This window comes from Salvelinus alpinus, chromosome 17 (assembly GCF_045679555.1).
Source record: "Salvelinus alpinus chromosome 17, SLU_Salpinus.1, whole genome shotgun sequence".
Lineage (NCBI taxonomy): Eukaryota > Metazoa > Chordata > Actinopteri > Salmoniformes > Salmonidae > Salvelinus > Salvelinus alpinus.
This window is the reverse complement of record NC_092102.1, coordinates 31,967,063-31,985,202: the sequence shown is the minus strand read 5'-3', so window position 1 is coordinate 31,985,202 and position 18,140 is coordinate 31,967,063. Positions and strand designations below refer to the sequence as shown.

Below are 18,140 nucleotides of genomic sequence, written 5' to 3'. Positions count from 1 at the left end.
CCGAGATGAGATCCTCAGACCCCTTGTGAGACCATATGCTGACACATGCACATTTGTGGCCTGCTGGAGGTCATTTTGCAGGGCTCTGGCAGTGCTCCTCCTTGCACAAAAGCGGAGGTAGCGGTCCTGCTGCTGGGTTGTTGCCCTCCTACGGCCTCCTCCACGTCTCCTGATGTACTGGCCTGTCTCCTGGTAGCGCCTCCATGCTCTGGACACTACGCTGACAGACACAGCAAACCTTCTTGCCACAGCTCGCATTGATGTGCCATCCTGGATGAGCTGCACTACCTGAGCCACTTGTGTGGGTTGTAGACTCCGTCTCATGCTACCACTAGAGTGAAAGCACCACCAGCATTCAAAAGTGACCAAAACATCAGCCAGGAAGCATAGGAACTGAGAAGTGGTCTGTGGTCACCACCTGCAGAACCACTCCTTTATTGGGGGTGTCTTGCTAATTGCCTATAATTTCCACCTTTTGTCTATTCCATTTGCACAACAGCATGTGAAATTTATTGTCAATCAGTGTTGCTTCCTAAGTGGACAGTTTGATTTCACAGAAGTGTGATTGACTTGGAGTTACATTGTGTTGTTTAAGTGTTCCCTTTATTTTTTTGAGCAGTGTATATATACACACACACACACACACCTATTGATTCCTGAACAATATAACTTATAAATGCCTCATGAGCTAAATTCAATTGTCGTACCACCATCAGAATCCAAAACATAAGTTTGTTTTACTCCAATGTTTGTAAACAATCAAATTAAAAACAAACGCTGTATAGCCTAGCTTTGAATTTGAGCACACCAACAAATGCTACTAAGCTAAACCATTAAATACTGTTACCAGTAGGACAGCAGGTGGCAACAAAGCCCACTTATTCCAAGAAAACACTTTCACAAGACAGATTGGTCAGACCTGTTTTAATTGTTTTCTTAAAGACATTAACAATCCATTTACTGTATGTACAATATGTAAACAAGAGCACGTGAGACAAAAAAGGGGACAAATAAACATGCTCAGTATAATAGTGACTTTTGTAGTTTCCTTTACCCTCCAACACGCTTTATCATAGTCCGAAGTAATTTTGGAATAGGCTTAAATTGTTGAGTAACCACAACAACAACGAAGGTAGATGAGAGAAATAGATCTGACAGAGTCCGAACAGAGGGTCCTAGTGACATTCATATGAAGTCTTATAATGCATTTTCAAATACAACTGTTTTCCAGAGTCGAGCTGTTTCAAGACACTTGGAACATTCACAAACAGTGCTATAAAAAAAGAGAACCTCATATGCTTGTTGTAGCACTATAAATATTGTCCATGTGTCTTCTTACAAAAACATTGTACAGTTTTAGCCATTTTATGTTGTTTTTTTATACATCACAGTTGGTTAAATTCTATGTAAATACTGAGTTACTATATAATATGAGTATGAACCAATAATGCACACACAGGGGGAGTGATTGATAACTTAATGACAACTTACTAAATTATGAAATATTTTAAACTGTATTGACAATGTAGAATTGACATTTTAAATCTGTTGGGTGTCCCAAAAATGGCTGGCCCAATAATATGCTATTTCACTTCCGTTGGCAAATAACTATAAAGACTTGGGGTATATTTTAAAGAGCAGCATCACAGTTTAAGATTGTCTAAAGGAAAATTCCACCCAAATGATGCAATACGCAGCATCATACCGGCTGTATTTCTGTATTTTGACATTTACATATCTTAAACTTGATTGCTGACATGCAAAACATTTTGGGACTATATGAACCATGGACTAATGAAACAAATACCAAAAGATAGTTTTTGGGTGGAGTTTTCCTTTAAGATTGCTGTCAGAATACAGAAAGCTTTGATGTCTGATCTTTTGATGTGTTCTCCTGTAGATACCTATAGCGTTAAGGTAGGTGGTAAGAGGGACATCAAATGGGGATGAAAGGAGAGAGGTAATGAAAATGTATTACATCCAGATGAAATACAGTCACAAGGACAAGGTAAGTGACTCCTTCAGTCTAGGGCACAGACTTTGAGGAGGATGAAGGATGGCTTGAAATATCGGATCACGAAGCAGACATTGAACAAATCGAGAGACAGGGCGAGTCAGCTGAATCACAGAGGAGCAGGCCTTCATGCAAAGAGTGTCCATGGCATTTAAAAGCCCTGAGCCTGACTAGGAGAGGTTGAGGGTGTTTGGTGGTTTAATTGCCTCTGTGGTCATACTGAGATTTGCTCGACATTCCCAGATTAGTTGGTCGCAGAGAGACTTGGTCTATTGTACATATCCTCTAGTCCCTTTCCGACAGATACATACATTTAACAGAATGTAGGATTGTAGAGTAAAAATGTGTGAGTGCAGTGTAGTGGTTAGGGCACAGTAACAGAGGCACTGTCCTTGCACTTGTCCACGCTGCAGGTAGGAGAGGAGCCTTTGTCTGTGTGGGCAGATGCTGTACCAGAGGGGGGCTGGTCACTGGAAGAGGGACCTGGTGGTTTGGCTGAGGGGTCAGAGGTTGACTCCACCTCTGGTTCCTGTTGAGAAGCTGTTGCTGTCGGAACATGATACAAGTTTAGATAGTAAAATACAGAGAAAGACGATGTGTATGGTTTTGTTTGTGCGAGAGCAGGGACTTTTCTGCCATTGTAATCCTTGGGTGGGCCGCCTAAGAGTTTATTCGGGTCACGTAAGTCCAAAATGGTATATATTTTTTTAAATATATTTTCCGGGATGGAAAAATTGACCTATATATTTGTGAATATAATAATCTTTGAGAACTAACAATTAGTGATGCACCGATATAACATTTTTGGCCGATACCGATATCCAATATTTTCCTTGCCAAAAAGAAACTATACAGATCATTTTTTTTGCGGCCTTTAAAGCATTCTAGTACAGTTAAATAGTTAAAGACAAACATGGATGCAGCGGTCAAAGGCACTGCATCTCAGCGCAAGAGGCGTCACTACAGTCCCTGGTTAGAATCCAGGCTGTATCACATCCGGCCGTGATTTTTTTTCATCCAGAAGGCGAGGTCAGTACAGGTGCATCAAAGCAGGGACCGAGAGACTGAAAAACAGCTTCTATCTCAAGGCCATCAGACTGTTAAACAGCCACCACTAACATTGAGTGGCTGCTGCCAACATACTGACTCAACTCCAGCTAACTTTAATAATGGAAATTGATGGGAATTGATCAAAAATGTATCACTAGCCACTTTAAACAATGCCACTTAATATAATGTATATGTATATACTGTACTCTATAACATCTACTGCATCTTGCCATCTTTATGTAATACATGTATCACTAGCCACTTTAAAGTTTACATACCCTACATTACTCATCTCATATGTATATACTGTACTCGATACCATCTACTGCATCTTGCCTATGCCGTTCTGTACCATCACTTATTCATATATCTTTATGTACATATTCTTTATCCCTTTACACTTGTGTGTATAAGGTAGTAGTTGTGGAATTGTTAGGTTAGATTACTCGTTGGTTATTACTGCATTGTCAGAACTAGAAGCACAAGCATTTTGCTACACTCGCATTAACATCTGCTAACCATGTGTATGTGACAAATAAAATTTGATTTGGGAGTCCCATAGGGCGGCACACAATTGGCCCAGCGTCGTCCGGTTTTGGCCGGGGTAGGACGTCATTGTAAATAAGAATTTGTTCTTAAATTAACTGACCTGCCTAGTTAAATAAAGGTTACACACACACACACCACACTGACCAAAAAAAAGTTATTTTGTTGGCATTTACGTATGTCCCCATTACCAGTAAAACACAATCAAAACCTATTACTTTCACTTACTTGCTGTGCTGTTTAGTTGTTAATTTGTTCAGTCGTTTCATTCTCAACCAGGATTTCTATGGAACGCCGTTTGGGTCTTTGCGTGTCAAAAAAATACACTATTTAACGTGTCAAATAAGTTTGTTGACCAAACAAGACCTGAATATGACTGCACGTCACATAATAATTTAACGCATTCATACATTTTCTCCGTAGTTATTACACATTGATTACACTGACTCGTATTTCATATGTCACAAGGATTCATCAATACGTATGCTATGATGCTGGTAAAGTTGTCTTGCGCACCTACAGTGTTGGTCATAAAAAAAAGCTCATGAATGCGAACAATGTTCTTCCCCAAAAACATAGCAAAACGACAATCTGTTTCAGTAGCTATATAGTTAGCTAGCTAACTATATAGCTAGGTGTCATCATCTAAAATAACCCTAATTTATAAGACAGTTCTTATTTGATTAATGGTGGTCGAACCCATCTATGTGAAGCTAGTCACAATAAGGATAAGCCACAATAGTGGACTTTGCGGTTAGCCTTCAAAATAAAAGTATGGCATAATTCTACTATTTGTATTTATTTGCTTCACTGTCAATGACATATCTCTATTTTGAAGGCAAACTGCAAATTCCACTATTGTGCCTAATCCTTATTGTGGCTAGCTTCACAACACATAAACCGGTCCGGTCGAGCCTCTCAAGCCAGATGAAGCTAGCTGGCTGCTTATAACGTTAGCTTTGGGCAACAGGGTTAAGTAGCTGGCTAGCTATTTATTTTCATGAACTGAAGTTCAATTTCAATAGGCAAACAACAAGTGGCAACCTAGCTAATTCTTACTCACAAGGATTCCTAAATCATTGCTAAGAATAATGAAAATGACTGCAGTTTCTACTGGTCATTGTTTTCAGGCTAGCTACGTACCAAGCTAAAGCTAGCTACCCCAGAAGTTGCGGTCAAACAAATGATGGTTTATTACCAACGCGGTATTGTAAACACATCGTTCGTGGCCGGTGTTTGCTGACTTTGTTGTAGAGCTTTGACAGTGTCACTGTATATTTTTTGACACGCAAAGACCCAAATGGAGTTCCATAGTATGTATGTCGTGAAGCTAATAGCAGTGACACCATTACTGTGTAACTCTGGTAGGGCAACATCTGAAAAATAGCACACTTTGTAGTGTTAACCGGTGCTCAACCAGTAGGCAAAAGCCAACATCACCCACAACAGAAAACGGTTGATTGACAAGGGCAATGAATTCCATTATCTTGGCTTTCACCTTTGAGTTGTATTGCTGACATTTTGTTACTCTTTCAAATGACTGCTTGACTTGTTGACTGTTCGATCCACACAGCAGACATTAAGGGCTAGTTTAGGAATGCCGTGTTGCACGTATAGCGCAACATTTTGCTTGGCATCATTACATCATGTACCTTTGTTATATAGGTATGAACGTCAGCTTTGACATCGGTTTTGCACATCGGGCGTTATACTAAACATCGGCCGATACCGATGTTGCCATTTTTAGCTAATATCGTCTGATTCCAATATGTTAACTGATATATCGTGCATCTCTACTAACAATCACCTAAATAAAAACTAGACAGTCAGGCAGAATTAAATTCCCAAAACAATTAATTTAATAAACTCAGCAAAAAAATAAACGTCCCTTTTTCAGGACCCTGTCTTTCAAAGACAATTCGTAAAAATCCAAATAACTTCACAGATCTTCATTGTAAAGGGTTTAAACACTGTTTCCCATGCTTGTTCAAAGAACCATAAACAATTAATGAACATGCACCTGTGGAACGGTCGTTAATTGCCTACCGTCTGTAAGCTGTTAGTGTCTTAACTTCTTTGGGGTAGGCGGCAGTATTTTCATGTCCGGATGAAAAGCGTGCCCAGAGTAAACTGCCTGCTACTCAGGCCCAGATCCTAGGATATGCATATTATTAGTAGATTTGGATAGAAAACACTCTGAAGTTTCTAAAACTGTTTGAATGACGTCTGTGAGTATAACAGAACTCATATGGCTGGCAAAAACCTGAGAAAAAAATCCAACCAGGAAGTGGGAAATCTGAGGTTTGTAGTTTTTCAACTCTTTGCTTATCCAAGATACAGTGGAAATGGGGTCATGTTGCACTTCCTAAGGCTTCCACTAGATGTCAACAGTCTTTAGAACCTTGTCTGATGCTTCTACTGTAAAGTGGGGCCGAATGAGAGGGGAATGAGTCAGAGGTCTGGCAGAATGCTTTGAGCTCGTGACGCTCGTTCACGTGAGAGCGAGCTCTGTTCTATTTGCTTTTCTGAAGACAAAGGAATTCTCCGGTTGGAACATTATTGAAGATTTATGTTAAAAACATCCTAAAGATTGATTCTATACATCGTTTGACATGTTTCTACGAACTGTAACAAAACTTTTTTGACTTTCCGTCCGTACTTTCCGCTGGACTTGCACGCGCGTCGTGAGTTTAGATTGTGTACTGAAGGCGCGAACAACAAGGAGGAATTTGGACATAAATGATGGACATTATCGAACAAAACAAACATTTCTTGTGGAACTGGGATTCCTGGGAGTGCATTCTGATGAAGATCATCAAAGGTAAGTGAATATTTATAATGCTATTTCTGACTTCTGTTGACTCCAACATGGCGGATATCTCTTTGGGTTGATTTGTCGTCTGAGCGCCGTACTCAGATTATTGCATGGTTTGCTTTTTCCATAAAGTTTTTTTGAAATCTGACAATGCGGTTGCATTAAGGAGAAGTGGATCTAAAATTCAATGTGTAACACTTGTATTTTCATCAACATTTATGATGACTATTTCTGTAAATTGATGTGGCTCTGCAAAATCACTGGATGTTTTGGAACTACTGAACATAACGCGCCAATGTAAACTGAGATCTTTGGATATAAATATGAACTTTACCGAACAAAACATACATGTATTGTGTAACATGAAGTCCTATTAGTGTCATCTGATGAAGATCATCAAAGGTTAGTGATTCATTTTATCTATTTCTGCTTTTTGTGACTCCTCTCTTTGGCTGGAAAAATGGCTGTGTTTTTCTGTGAATAGGCACCCACCTAACATAAACGTTTGGTTTGCTTTCGTCGTAAAGCATATTTGAAATCGGACACTGTGGCTGGATTTACAACAAGTGTATCTTTAAAATGATGTAAAATACATGTATGTTTGAGGAATTTTAATTATGGGATTTCTGTTGTTTTGAATTTGGCGCCCTGCAGTTTCACTGGCTGTTGACGATACCCTAGAGAGGTTAAGGTCACAGTTATGAAAACTTAGGACACTAAAGAGGCCTTTCTACTGACTCTGAAAAACACCAAAAGAAAGATGTCCCTGCTCATCTGCGTGAATGTGCCTGAGGCATGCTGCAAGGAGGCATGAGGACTGCAGATGTGGCCAGGGCAATAAATTGTAATGTCCGTACTGTGAGACGCCTAAGACAGCGCAACAGGGAGACAGGGCGGACAGCTGATCGTTACATCTGAACATCACACCTGCGGGACAGGTACAGGATGGCAACAGCAGCTGCCCGAGTTACACCAGGAACGCACAATCCCTCCATCAGTGCTCAGACTGTCCGCAATAGGCTGAGAGAGGCTGGACTGAGGGCTTGTAGGCCTGTGGTCAGGCAGGTCATCACCGGCAACAACGTCGCCTATGGGCACAAACCCACCGTCGCTGGACCAGACAGGACTGGCAAAAAGTGCTCACGGTTTTGTCTCACCAGGGGTGATGGTCGGATTCGCGTTTATCATCGAAGGAATGAGCATTACACCGAGGCCTGTACTCTGGAGCGGGATCGATTTGGAGGTGGAGGGTCCGTCATGGTCTGGGGCGGTGTGTCACAGCATCATCGGACTGAGCTTGTTGTCATTGCAGGCAATTTCAACGCTGTGCTTTACAGGGAAGACATCCTCCTCTCTCATATGGTACCCTTCCTGCAGGCTCATCCTGACATGACCCTCCAGCATGACAATGCCACCAGCCATACTGCTCATTCTGTGCGTGATTTCCTGCAAGACAGGAATGTCAGTGTTCTGCCATGGCCAGCGAAGAGCCCGGATCTCAATCCCATTGAGCACGTCTGGGACCTGTTGGATCGGAGGGTGAGGGCTAGGGCCCTCAAAAATGTCCAGGAACTTACAGATGCCTTGGTGGAAGAGTGGGATAACATCTCAGAGCAAGAACTGGCAAATATGGTGCAGTCCATGAGGAGGAGATGCACTGCAGTACTTAATGCAGCTGGTGGCCACACCAGATACTGACTGTTACTTTTGATTTTGACCCCTCCCCTTTGTACAGGGACACATTATTCAATTTCTGTTAGTCACATGTCTATGGAAGTTGTTCAGTTTATGTCTCAGTTGTTGAATCTTTTTATGTTCATACAAATATTTACATATGTGAAGTTTGCTGAAAATAAACACAGTTGACAGTGAGAGGACGTTATCATGATTCATCATTTAGTTATCATGTTTGAGCAAAATAACACTGCATTATCCATGTAAAAATACATAGAATTGCAGGAAACTAGCTTGAAAACTGCAACATTTCCTCTCCGCTCCATGCCAGCATTGTAGAACTGCAGGAAATTAGCTTTAAAACTGCAAAAATAAATCTCAGCTCTTTGGAGAGATTTGTAAACGCCCACCAACTAAGCCCCTTTATAATCAAGAAAAAACCCTGGAGTGGGGTTTTTCAGAAATGTTGACGCATAGGACATTTTTGGTGCAAATTACGTCTTTTGTGTGTGTAATAACTCAATTATTATTATACCTGACTGTGTGCAGGACTTCATGTGTTCTGGCCAGTGGGCTTGCTGGCAGGGGTAGTCACAGTAGCTGGTGTTCCAGCAGCAGTAGAAGATGGCCTCCTTCCTGCAGTTCGCACACCACTGCTTCTTCTTGGTCTCATCCACCGCCTGCAGTTTCTCCACCTCCATCTGCTTCTTCACCTCCGCCACCAGACGCTCCCTCTCCTGCTCCAGACTCTGCCTCATCTCTGCCATAGTCAGCTCTACAGGACATGACACATTTAGAAAATCTATGAATAGAATTAACTTGATATCGAATATAATGAATGAATATGAATGTAACACATGGATACAAATGTGTACTATGCATGTGTTTTATAAAATTCTTACAACACATGCATTGAATGAGTATATTAGAAACACAGCTATAATGCACACACTTGCGTTATTAAAATGTTAAAAACACATAGATAAGATAACACATTAGTCCATCTCATACACACATGAATTGGCTGACAAAGACAAACATACAGTACAGTGTACAAAACATTAGGAATGGCAGGTAGCCTAGTGGTTAGAGCCATAAGCGGAAGGTTCCCTGATCGAATCCCCAAGCTGACAAGGTAAAAATCTGTCATTCTGCCCCTGAGCAAGGCAGTTAACCAACCCACTGTTCCCCGGGCGCCAAAGACGTGGATGTCAGAAATCCACTTCAAATCAGTGTAAATGAAGGGGAGGATTTTTAAGCATTGAGATAATTGAGACATGGATTGTCTGTGTGCCATTCAGAGGGTGAATGGGCAAGACAAAATATTTAAGTGCCTTTGAATGGGGTATGGTGGTAGGTGCCAGGCGCACCGGTTTGTGTCAAGAACTGCAACACTGCCGGGTCTTTCACGTTCAACAGTTTCCTGTATGTATCAAGAATGGTCCACCACACAAAGGGCATCCAGCTAACTTGCAATGGAGTCAACATGGGCCAGCATCCTTGTGGAACGCTTTAGACACCTTGTAGAGTCCATGCCCTGACTAATTGAGGCTGTTCTGGGGGCAAAGGGGGGGGGGGGGGGGGGGTACAACTCAATATTAGGAAGGTGTTCTTATTGTTTTGTACACTCACAATGATACCAACCTAAAATATTATTATATTTTTAAGGAAAGGGCAAGTATAACAAACCAAGATTGTGTTTCATCTCCGACAGCTCTTGCTGATGTAGCCACTGAAGCTTCTCTATCTCTATCCTCAGCCGCCGGATCTGGGCAAATATATTCAACAGTTATCACAATGCAGTGAGACAGGAGAGAATTTTACTTATGTTATAGACTCAACCTAAAGTCTCTTCACCAGCACTCACCTCTGCGATTGTGTTTCCTGAAGAGCTTTTGGAAAGGTCGTTGTAGATTTCTGTCATCGTCCCTTTAATCGTGTCCATCATCTGAAGAGATCAGGTGAGATTATAACAATTCACAGATTGATCACAGTCAGGTAACTTTCCATATCAATATAACACAAATATAATCTGTGAATCAATAAACTTTCCCCTGTAAAGTTTCTATCTATTTATTCTGTTTAGACATATAGCATCAGGCTAACTCACTTTGCTGGTGTACTTTGCGATGTCAGCTGCCACATCTGCTGAAGCTGTGGGGATCTGGAAGTCTCCTGCCAGGTAAGACGAGGAAGAGGTGGAGGAGGCACCAGAGGTGACCAAGGTAACTGATGAGGTGGAGGTCTGGGGACCATCTTTAGGCTGCACGGCTGTAAACCACAGAAGAGGAATGAGGAATGAAAGAAAACTACAATTCAGCTCATATGAACTAATATGAGATGATTATGTATGTGTTAACAGATGTTGGGGAGTTGTGTTTAGTGGACTGGGTTTCTATGTACCTTTTGCTGCCTGTCTGGTCTGGTAACGTGTACTGGAGGATGCCTGCAACTGCTGCTGTGACTGAAGCTGCTGTGGGCTGCGTGTCTGTGCCTGCGTCTGCGTCGGAGCCTGGACAGGAACAGGAACCTGTGTCTGGTTTGGCCCAGCCGACTGCTCCTCCTGCTGCATGGGCCACTTCTGGGAGGACGTCTGGAACTTGTTGGCGGGGTTCCACACCACTGCCCTCTGCACTGCCTGAGCCGTCTCTTTGGGCAGCAGGGGGCGCTGTTTCTTCGCTGCCGACTGGGCTGAGGCAGCTGTGGAGGAGAGAGTGGGGGCTGGGGTGGGAGCTGCAGGGGTGGTGGTGAAGGCCGTGTTGGGCTGGCTAGAGGACAGGTTGAGTGTGGGGTTGATGAGCGGCTGACTGGGGTCTTTGGGGTTGGACGAGGTGGCGGAGGCCAGAGAGGGGGTCACTGCGGTGGGGAATTTGCCTGGTCAGAGAAAAAAATACATTGATTAAATAAAGACAGAACAAACAGTATTTCCCTCCCTTCTGATGAGCCTTTAGGCCTCAGTCTCTCAAAAAATTATCATACGAAGCAACTAGAGTACACAAAACAAAATAAACAAGACTTGAAATGAGCCCTCACCTTCCAGCTTGGTGCCAGGGGGCTCCTTCGTGGGCTTAGCGGCTACAGCCCCTGGCTCCCTCCTGGCTCTCTTACGGTCTCTGCCCCCCTGCTCATCCCCCAGGTCAATCACCAGCTCCCTCTCTGAGTCGGAGTCCTGGTCTGGGCCAGCAAGGGCCCGGGGTGCGCCTGCCCTACCCGCCTCTAGGGCCTTGGGCCTGTCTGTGGGGGCCTGAGTCTGGGGAGTCATGAGCTTCTCCCGGGAATCTCTCTCTGGACCATTGCAGCCATGTCTGTCTTTGAGCAGAGCTTCAGAGTTTTTTTTATCCCTGGTCCCTGTGACTGCCCCCTTGTCCTCTACCGGTGTGCTTGCCTTGGGCCTCTTCCTAGACTCCCTCTCTGCTTTGTCCTTGTCGTCATGGGCGGCGCTCTTCGGTCTGTGCTCCTCGTCGCTAAGGTACTCGCTGTTGCTGGAGTCTGACTTTTCGGAATCCTCAGAGTCACTGTGTTCCACACCCTTGTATACGTCCTCAGAGATCTCATCAATGCCTGCACAGGAATAAAGAAACAACATATAAATCATAGAATTAATAGATGATGAACATGAGCGTATCATTTATAGGTCTTCAAATTTGTTCCTCTAGACTAGGGATGGGCAACTCCAGTCCTCTGGGACCTGATTGGTGTCACACTTTTGCCCCAGCCCCAGCTAACACATCTGACTCCAATAATATAGATCTTCAGTTTAGAATGCAATTAGTTTAAAATCAGCTGTGTTTGCTAGGGATGGGGAAAAGGGTGACACCACTCCGGCCCCGAGGACTGGAGTTGCCAATCCCTGCTCTAGACACAATTCATGGATGGTGTGTGAAAGTGTGTGAGCGTATGTGTGTACCTAGTTGGGCCTTGCAACTCTCGATGGTCTTGTCCAGGCTCCTCGTGGGTCTCTTGGGGGTGGTGAGGAGGAGTGATGACCCCTGTTGTTGTTGTTGTACTGTCTCACTGAGCTCCTTCAGGTCCATCTCAGCCTTCACACGATCTGTGACAAACAACACTATAGGTTTCATATACATTTTGACAGATGGAATTTCATGACTTCTCCATTACTTTTAACCAAATTTACATGACCAACAATTTGTGGCGTCTCTATGTACAAAAAAAGTAAGCATAAATGTAGTACCGACACTGGGAAGCTGCTCTCTGATCCCATGTACCATTTCCTGTTGTTGTGCAAGGCACTTAACCCCCCCACCAAGTAGAATACCTATTAGGCAACTGATTAATACACATGGGGTCAATCCGAGGTGTTGGGTTAAATGCGGAAGACAGATTTTCGGTTGAATGCATTAAGTTGTGCAACTGACTAGGTATCCCCTTTCCCTCAGTCTGGAGAGGTACTGGATCATACACATAAAAGTCAGTTTATCAAGGTTCGGTTGAGCAGCTCATTTCTAAAATGTGTTTTGTTAGAGGGGGACTGGAACAAAAGCCTGCACACCCAGTAGTTCTTCTGGAGGATGGTTGACCACCCTTGATGTAAAACATTGCAACCAAATATGTTTTATACCTTTATACAATAATGTGCTCATTCAATATATCAAAGATCAAATGGCTAACTGTATGGTCGTTACTAATCTTTTTATTCAGCTGAAACAAGCCCACAAATTTTCTTCAGGAAATTCACCTTTTCTAGTTTAGTCATATTTCTCTTAGCTACCTTAGAAGTGTTTACTTTGCAGGCTGATTAGTACCTATTGACGTGCAATTTCTCATACATCGGATGCCCAAATCAACTGGAAGTATCTACAAAACCAGTTCATAAAACTACGGATCACAATTCACACATTATTATTTTGATTAACATGACTCGATTCATCGAGATTAAAAAGAATCCCAACTAATACAATGACAAAGTTAATTGTTAGTTTCGTCAAAAATAATAATTTAAATTAATAATTTGTATGACACTTTTTATGGCCTTATTCGCAAGTGTAGGCGGAAAGTTTTTTGGGACATGACTAATAACAACTAAACAGTTCTCTCTCTAGTTAACTGGCCAGGCTACAATATATGTTTTGAATTGGCTACCCAATTAGTCTGTTCTCTATCATATTTTATAGGCTAGGCCTACCTACTGCTGCAATCATAGAGGGAATGTAATGTCCGACTGTCTGTCTCCTTGAGCAAGGCACACTCGCACACATGCAGGTGACGCTTGCGCACACACACACACATATGCACTGAAGTGTCATATTCCGATCCTGTCTGATATGTTGATTTTATGTGATTGATCAAATATTTTTTTCAACTGTGCCTAAATTATTTACATTAACAGAAATGATTTAATTAATTTCCATGACTTTTCAAAAACTTTTGGGATTTGATCATTTTCCTAAAACTTTCCAGGCCTGGAAAACATAATAAAAAAATTCCATGACTTTTCATGACCTTATGAACCCTGACATTAAAACTCAACCTCAACCAAAACATAACCCCTAACCCAGGGGTGGCTCAAGGGCCACATCGCGATAAAAAAACAAAAAAACAATTTGTATGTCAAAATCAATTTGCGGGCCAGAAAATGTGCAGTAATTTGAAAATATATAGCTCCATAATAATTTGTACATACTATATAGTTTTAGACGTTCACGTGCGGAGTGGGTTTGACTTTTTTTTTTTATTACCCCAAATAATAATTTACTAATCATAACCCAAAATGTAAAAAATTTAATCTATACTCAAACCTCCCGCCGGGCCGTAGTTTACCCACCCCTGCCCAAATCAAACAGACAACACAAGACAAGGTGCTACATAAGGGGGTGGGGTTAGATGGGACTCACCCAGGTTGAGGTTGAGGATGCTGCCTGTGCCCGGGGCCCTCTCCTGTTTGGGCACCAGACCAGGGGAGAAGGGCTTGGGGCTGCCCGTCATGCTGCCTGCATGGCCCATCTTCACTGAGGCAGGGGATGCTGAGGCCATAACGCATAACACTTTAACCTCCACAAATGGTTTGAGACTTGATCCTAACCTGTGTTTTGAATGTGACTATACTGTGTTAGTTATATGATGCGTTAGATTCAGGAGCATGTTAATTACCGGTATAGTCCATAGACTCCTCCCCAGCGCTGTAGTGGAATGGGGGGTTCCTAGGCCCTCTCTCCATCCCATCCTGCTCCACGTCAGAACCTGTGTGTACAGACGAGTTGGTGCTCATGGGAGAGCGAGGCATGTCCGTGAGAGAGATCCTCCGCCCCATCCCGCTCGACAGAGAGCTCTTGCCCAAGAGCATCTTGGGAGATGCGGTCATGTCGAAGTTGAAGCGCATCTTGTCAGGTTTCTCCGTCTTCACGGTCCCTGCGTCGGGGTTGGCCGGGTCCAGCAGCATCTGAAGCTGGTTGTTGGGCGTGTAGGGGGTGCGGAAGGGGGCGTAGTTGAACACCCCAAACTTCTTGCGGATGTTCTCCACATAGACCTCCATCTCCTGCATGGCGCTGTTGAAGATGCTCTTGGTCTTCTTCACAGAGAAGGGAATCTCCTTGGAAATGAGGTAGCAATTGTTAATGGGAACCCACGCCCTGCAGAGAAAAAACACAGAGAGACAAGTTAGGAGTAGGATAAGCAGAGAGACCTATGACTACCTTCAGAGGAGTCCAATACCATACGAACGCAAACAGTACTTCAGTAATTACTATGAAAAGTCCCTTCCATCCGCCACTTTCATTAAATAGCAAGGCTCACCTGTCATGCTGTCCGAAGAAGCGTGCGTCCACCTGTCCGTCCTTCTCCCGCAGTGCTTTGGCTGGCCAGAAGGGGAAGCCCTTCAACTTTGCCCATACCAGGGGGTGTGGGTGACCCTGAGAGGGGGGGCAGACCGGGGGCACGGTCAGATAAAACAGCGTAAACATTTCATTTAGGCTAATCTACATTTGTCTTCAGGACAAATCGAATTGTGACCTAAGTCACAGGACAAACATTTACATTTATATCCATAAAATGTCCTTTGCAAAAGAAGATGAGGAAACATTTGTCTTACACATGGCTCGCAAAACCAGTTGTCCCTCTTTTGGCACGAGGACAGGTAGCACTCCGGACAGACCTCAATTTCATTCACCTGAAACAAACAGCATTTTCCACATTACTGAAATACATTTAGAAAGGAGAAAACAAACACACCACTGAATGGCATTTCAGTCATCATGTAAAAATGATACTCACTTCGTGTTCACAGATCTTCACAACAACCTTTGCTGTTGCTGTTAGTTTGTGATTTCCTGGAACAAACATGTTTGTAAGAGCCAAGTTTAATTTCCAAAGCATGTTGCAAGCAGTATAGTGAGGAAACCGTCTTAAACATGTGTTTTTGACCTACCTCCATTGTAGATGATGCAGTTGTGTAAGATCCATTTCATGTCTGCCAAGAAGGATTCTGTGCAGCCATACATTTTCTTTTTCATATTCTACCAATATAGCAGAGAAAAATATGATTTGATTACACCAGAGCCATGTATTTAGAGAGTTGGGCCCATTGAACTAGGATTTAGAATAATTGAATAGGATCTCAATGGTTGGGCCATTAAAAGTGGCGATCAGCAATTGCTACATCCATTTTTGGACTTAATAATATTATGTACCTATTGATTCTTGAAGAACATAATTTATAAATGGATCATGAGCTAAGTTCAACTGTCGTTCCCCATCAGAACCCAAAATATAAGCTTGTTTTACTCCAATGTTTGTAAACAAAATAAATGTAAACAAACACTGTCTGGCCGAAAAACATGGTTAAAACTATAATTTTGATATCATGGATGGTCAGTCCTTGCAGCCATAGCTCTGTCTTTGAATTTGAGGGTGGTACATTTCTCCAGCCCCATCCCCCCTGCTTTTTAACAAAACAAATGGTGGTGAATACGCTTTATTGTTTTAACTGCCGATTGACACTTTAAATGTTTCTGCATAATGACGCATTTACATGACAAAATTCTATGGCAGCTATGTTAGCGCCCCATTAACATTACATGGGGAATATTTAAACAACGCCATCTACACACAATACCTCATAATGACAAAGTGAAAACATGGTTTTAGACATTTTTGCAAATTGATTGAAAATGAAATACAGAAATATCGAATTTACATAAGTATTCACACCCAGAGTCAATACATGTTAGAATCACCTTTGGCAGTGATTACAGCTGTGAGTGAGTCTTTCTGGTTAAGTCTAAGATCTTTGCACACCTGTATTGTACAAATAATATTTGCACATTATTCTTTTTAAGATTCTTCAAACTCTGTCAAGTTGGTTGTTGATCATTTCTAAACAACAATTTAAGTCTTGCCATAGATTTTCAAGATGATTTAAGTCAAAACTGTAACTAGGCCATTCAGGAACATTCAATGTCGTCTTTCTAAGCAACTCCAGTGTATATTTGGCCTTGTGTTAGAAACGCTTTGGGCTTATTTTGACAGATTTTTGGCAAGAGTGAAACCTCTCGGTTCATCTCTTTCTCCCAAGCCACTCCCCCTACCACAACAATAAAGATGAGAGATCACTTCTACCTCTCTGACAAAATGGTTTTAACTCGCCATTTGCATTTGAGGTTTGATCCAACAGAATGGGTCATATGGACACTGAAACATATTGAGACATTATTTTACTGTAATAGGAGAAGTTAATCTTTCGAACCATACCCTGTTTGTTTCAACTCCTCAAATTTCGAGCAAGAGCAGACACTACTAAAACGGACATACCAATGAACAGTCATTCTAGAAAATGTATGCTCAGTTTGTCTCAGTTTGTCTTATGGTGCCACGTATCGCTAGCAGCATTTTTGTCAAATAAAGATTGTTATACTAGCTGTTTTGGATGACTGTTTAATAAATCTGCAATAAGCATAAAACAATTATATAATGAATTGGCAACTCATTCTCATTCTGAGAAATAAGGTAAGCCACTTGATTTCAACATGTGAACAAAGTGGACAGACTAGCATGCTGTTCAAACAGTTGGAGACGGACAGAAGGTTGTGTTCATAACAATTCAACTATTTTGCCTTGTTAGCTGAATTCAGAGTGTGTGAACTTATATCTTTGATCCAAGTTGGCTAAACTTAAAATATAAATATTAGCTGACTTCTCACTAGCACATGGGCTTGTGCTTGTGAGATTATTTATGAAATTGGTGTTAATTGACTATAATACCTGCTACATTGTTAGTGAATGTGCATTATGCATGGTTATGGTTAAATGTAACAAAAAGTACATTTTATAGACACACCTGAAAGCCAGATCAGTGATCATAGCAAAAACAGTAGGTACAACTATTAATTATTAGTGATACGCAGACGACACCATTCTGTATACTTCTGGCAATTCTTTGGACACTGTGTTAACAACCCTCCAGACGAGGTTCAATGCCATACAACTCTCCTTCCGTGGCCTCCAATTGCTCTTAAATACAAGTAAAACTAAATGCATGCTCTTCAACCGATCGCTGCCTGCACCTGCCCGCCCGTCCAACATCACTACTCTGGACGGTTCTGACATAGAATATGTGGACAACTACAAATACCTAGGTGTCTGGTTAGACTGTAAACTCTCCTTCCAGACTCACATCAAACATCTCCAATCCATCTAGAATTGGCTTCCTATTTCGCAACAAAGCATCCTTCACTCATGCTGCCAGACATACCCTTGTAAAACTGACCATCCTACCGATCCTCGACTTCGGCGATGTCATTTACAAAATAGCCTCCAATACCCTACTCAATAAATTGGATGCAGTCTATCACAGTGCCATCCGTTTTGTCACCAAAGCCCCATATACTACTCACCACCACTGCGACCTGTACGCTCTCGTTGGCTGGCCCTCGCTTCATACTCGTCGCCAAACCCACTGGCTCCAGGTCATCTACAAGACCCTGCTAGGTAAAGTCCCCCCTTATCTCAGCTCGCTGGTCACCATAGCAGCACCCACCTGTAGCACGCGCTCCAGCAGGTATATCTCTCTGGTCATCCCCAAAACCAATT

General features: G+C 42.4%; 1 protein-coding gene across 3 annotated transcripts in view; it reads right to left on the bottom strand.

Moving 5' to 3' along the window:
- Positions 1–909: 909 nt before the first annotated feature.
- The window catches only part of LOC139542778 (MYND-type zinc finger-containing chromatin reader ZMYND8-like), a 31,574-nt gene continuing 14,343 nt past the window's right edge, over positions 910–18,140 (bottom strand). For all 3 annotated transcript variants that reach the window (XM_071348602.1, XM_071348603.1, XM_071348604.1), the window contains 14 exons: positions 15,481–15,568; positions 15,327–15,382; positions 15,145–15,222; positions 14,850–14,965; positions 14,208–14,686; positions 13,952–14,080; positions 12,007–12,150; positions 11,133–11,660; positions 10,503–10,973; positions 10,210–10,370; positions 9,967–10,047; positions 9,789–9,867; positions 8,635–8,874; positions 910–2,560 (listed from right to left, as the gene is read on the bottom strand). In XM_071348602.1, the coding sequence (XP_071204703.1) occupies positions 2,379–2,560; positions 8,635–8,874; positions 9,789–9,867; positions 9,967–10,047; positions 10,210–10,370; positions 10,503–10,973; positions 11,133–11,660; positions 12,007–12,150; positions 13,952–14,080; positions 14,208–14,686; positions 14,850–14,965; positions 15,145–15,222; positions 15,327–15,382; positions 15,481–15,568 (2,832 nt within the window). In that variant the 3' untranslated portion in view covers positions 910–2,378. The remainder of the gene's footprint in view (positions 2,561–8,634; positions 8,875–9,788; positions 9,868–9,966; positions 10,048–10,209; positions 10,371–10,502; positions 10,974–11,132; positions 11,661–12,006; positions 12,151–13,951; positions 14,081–14,207; positions 14,687–14,849; positions 14,966–15,144; positions 15,223–15,326; positions 15,383–15,480; positions 15,569–18,140) is intronic.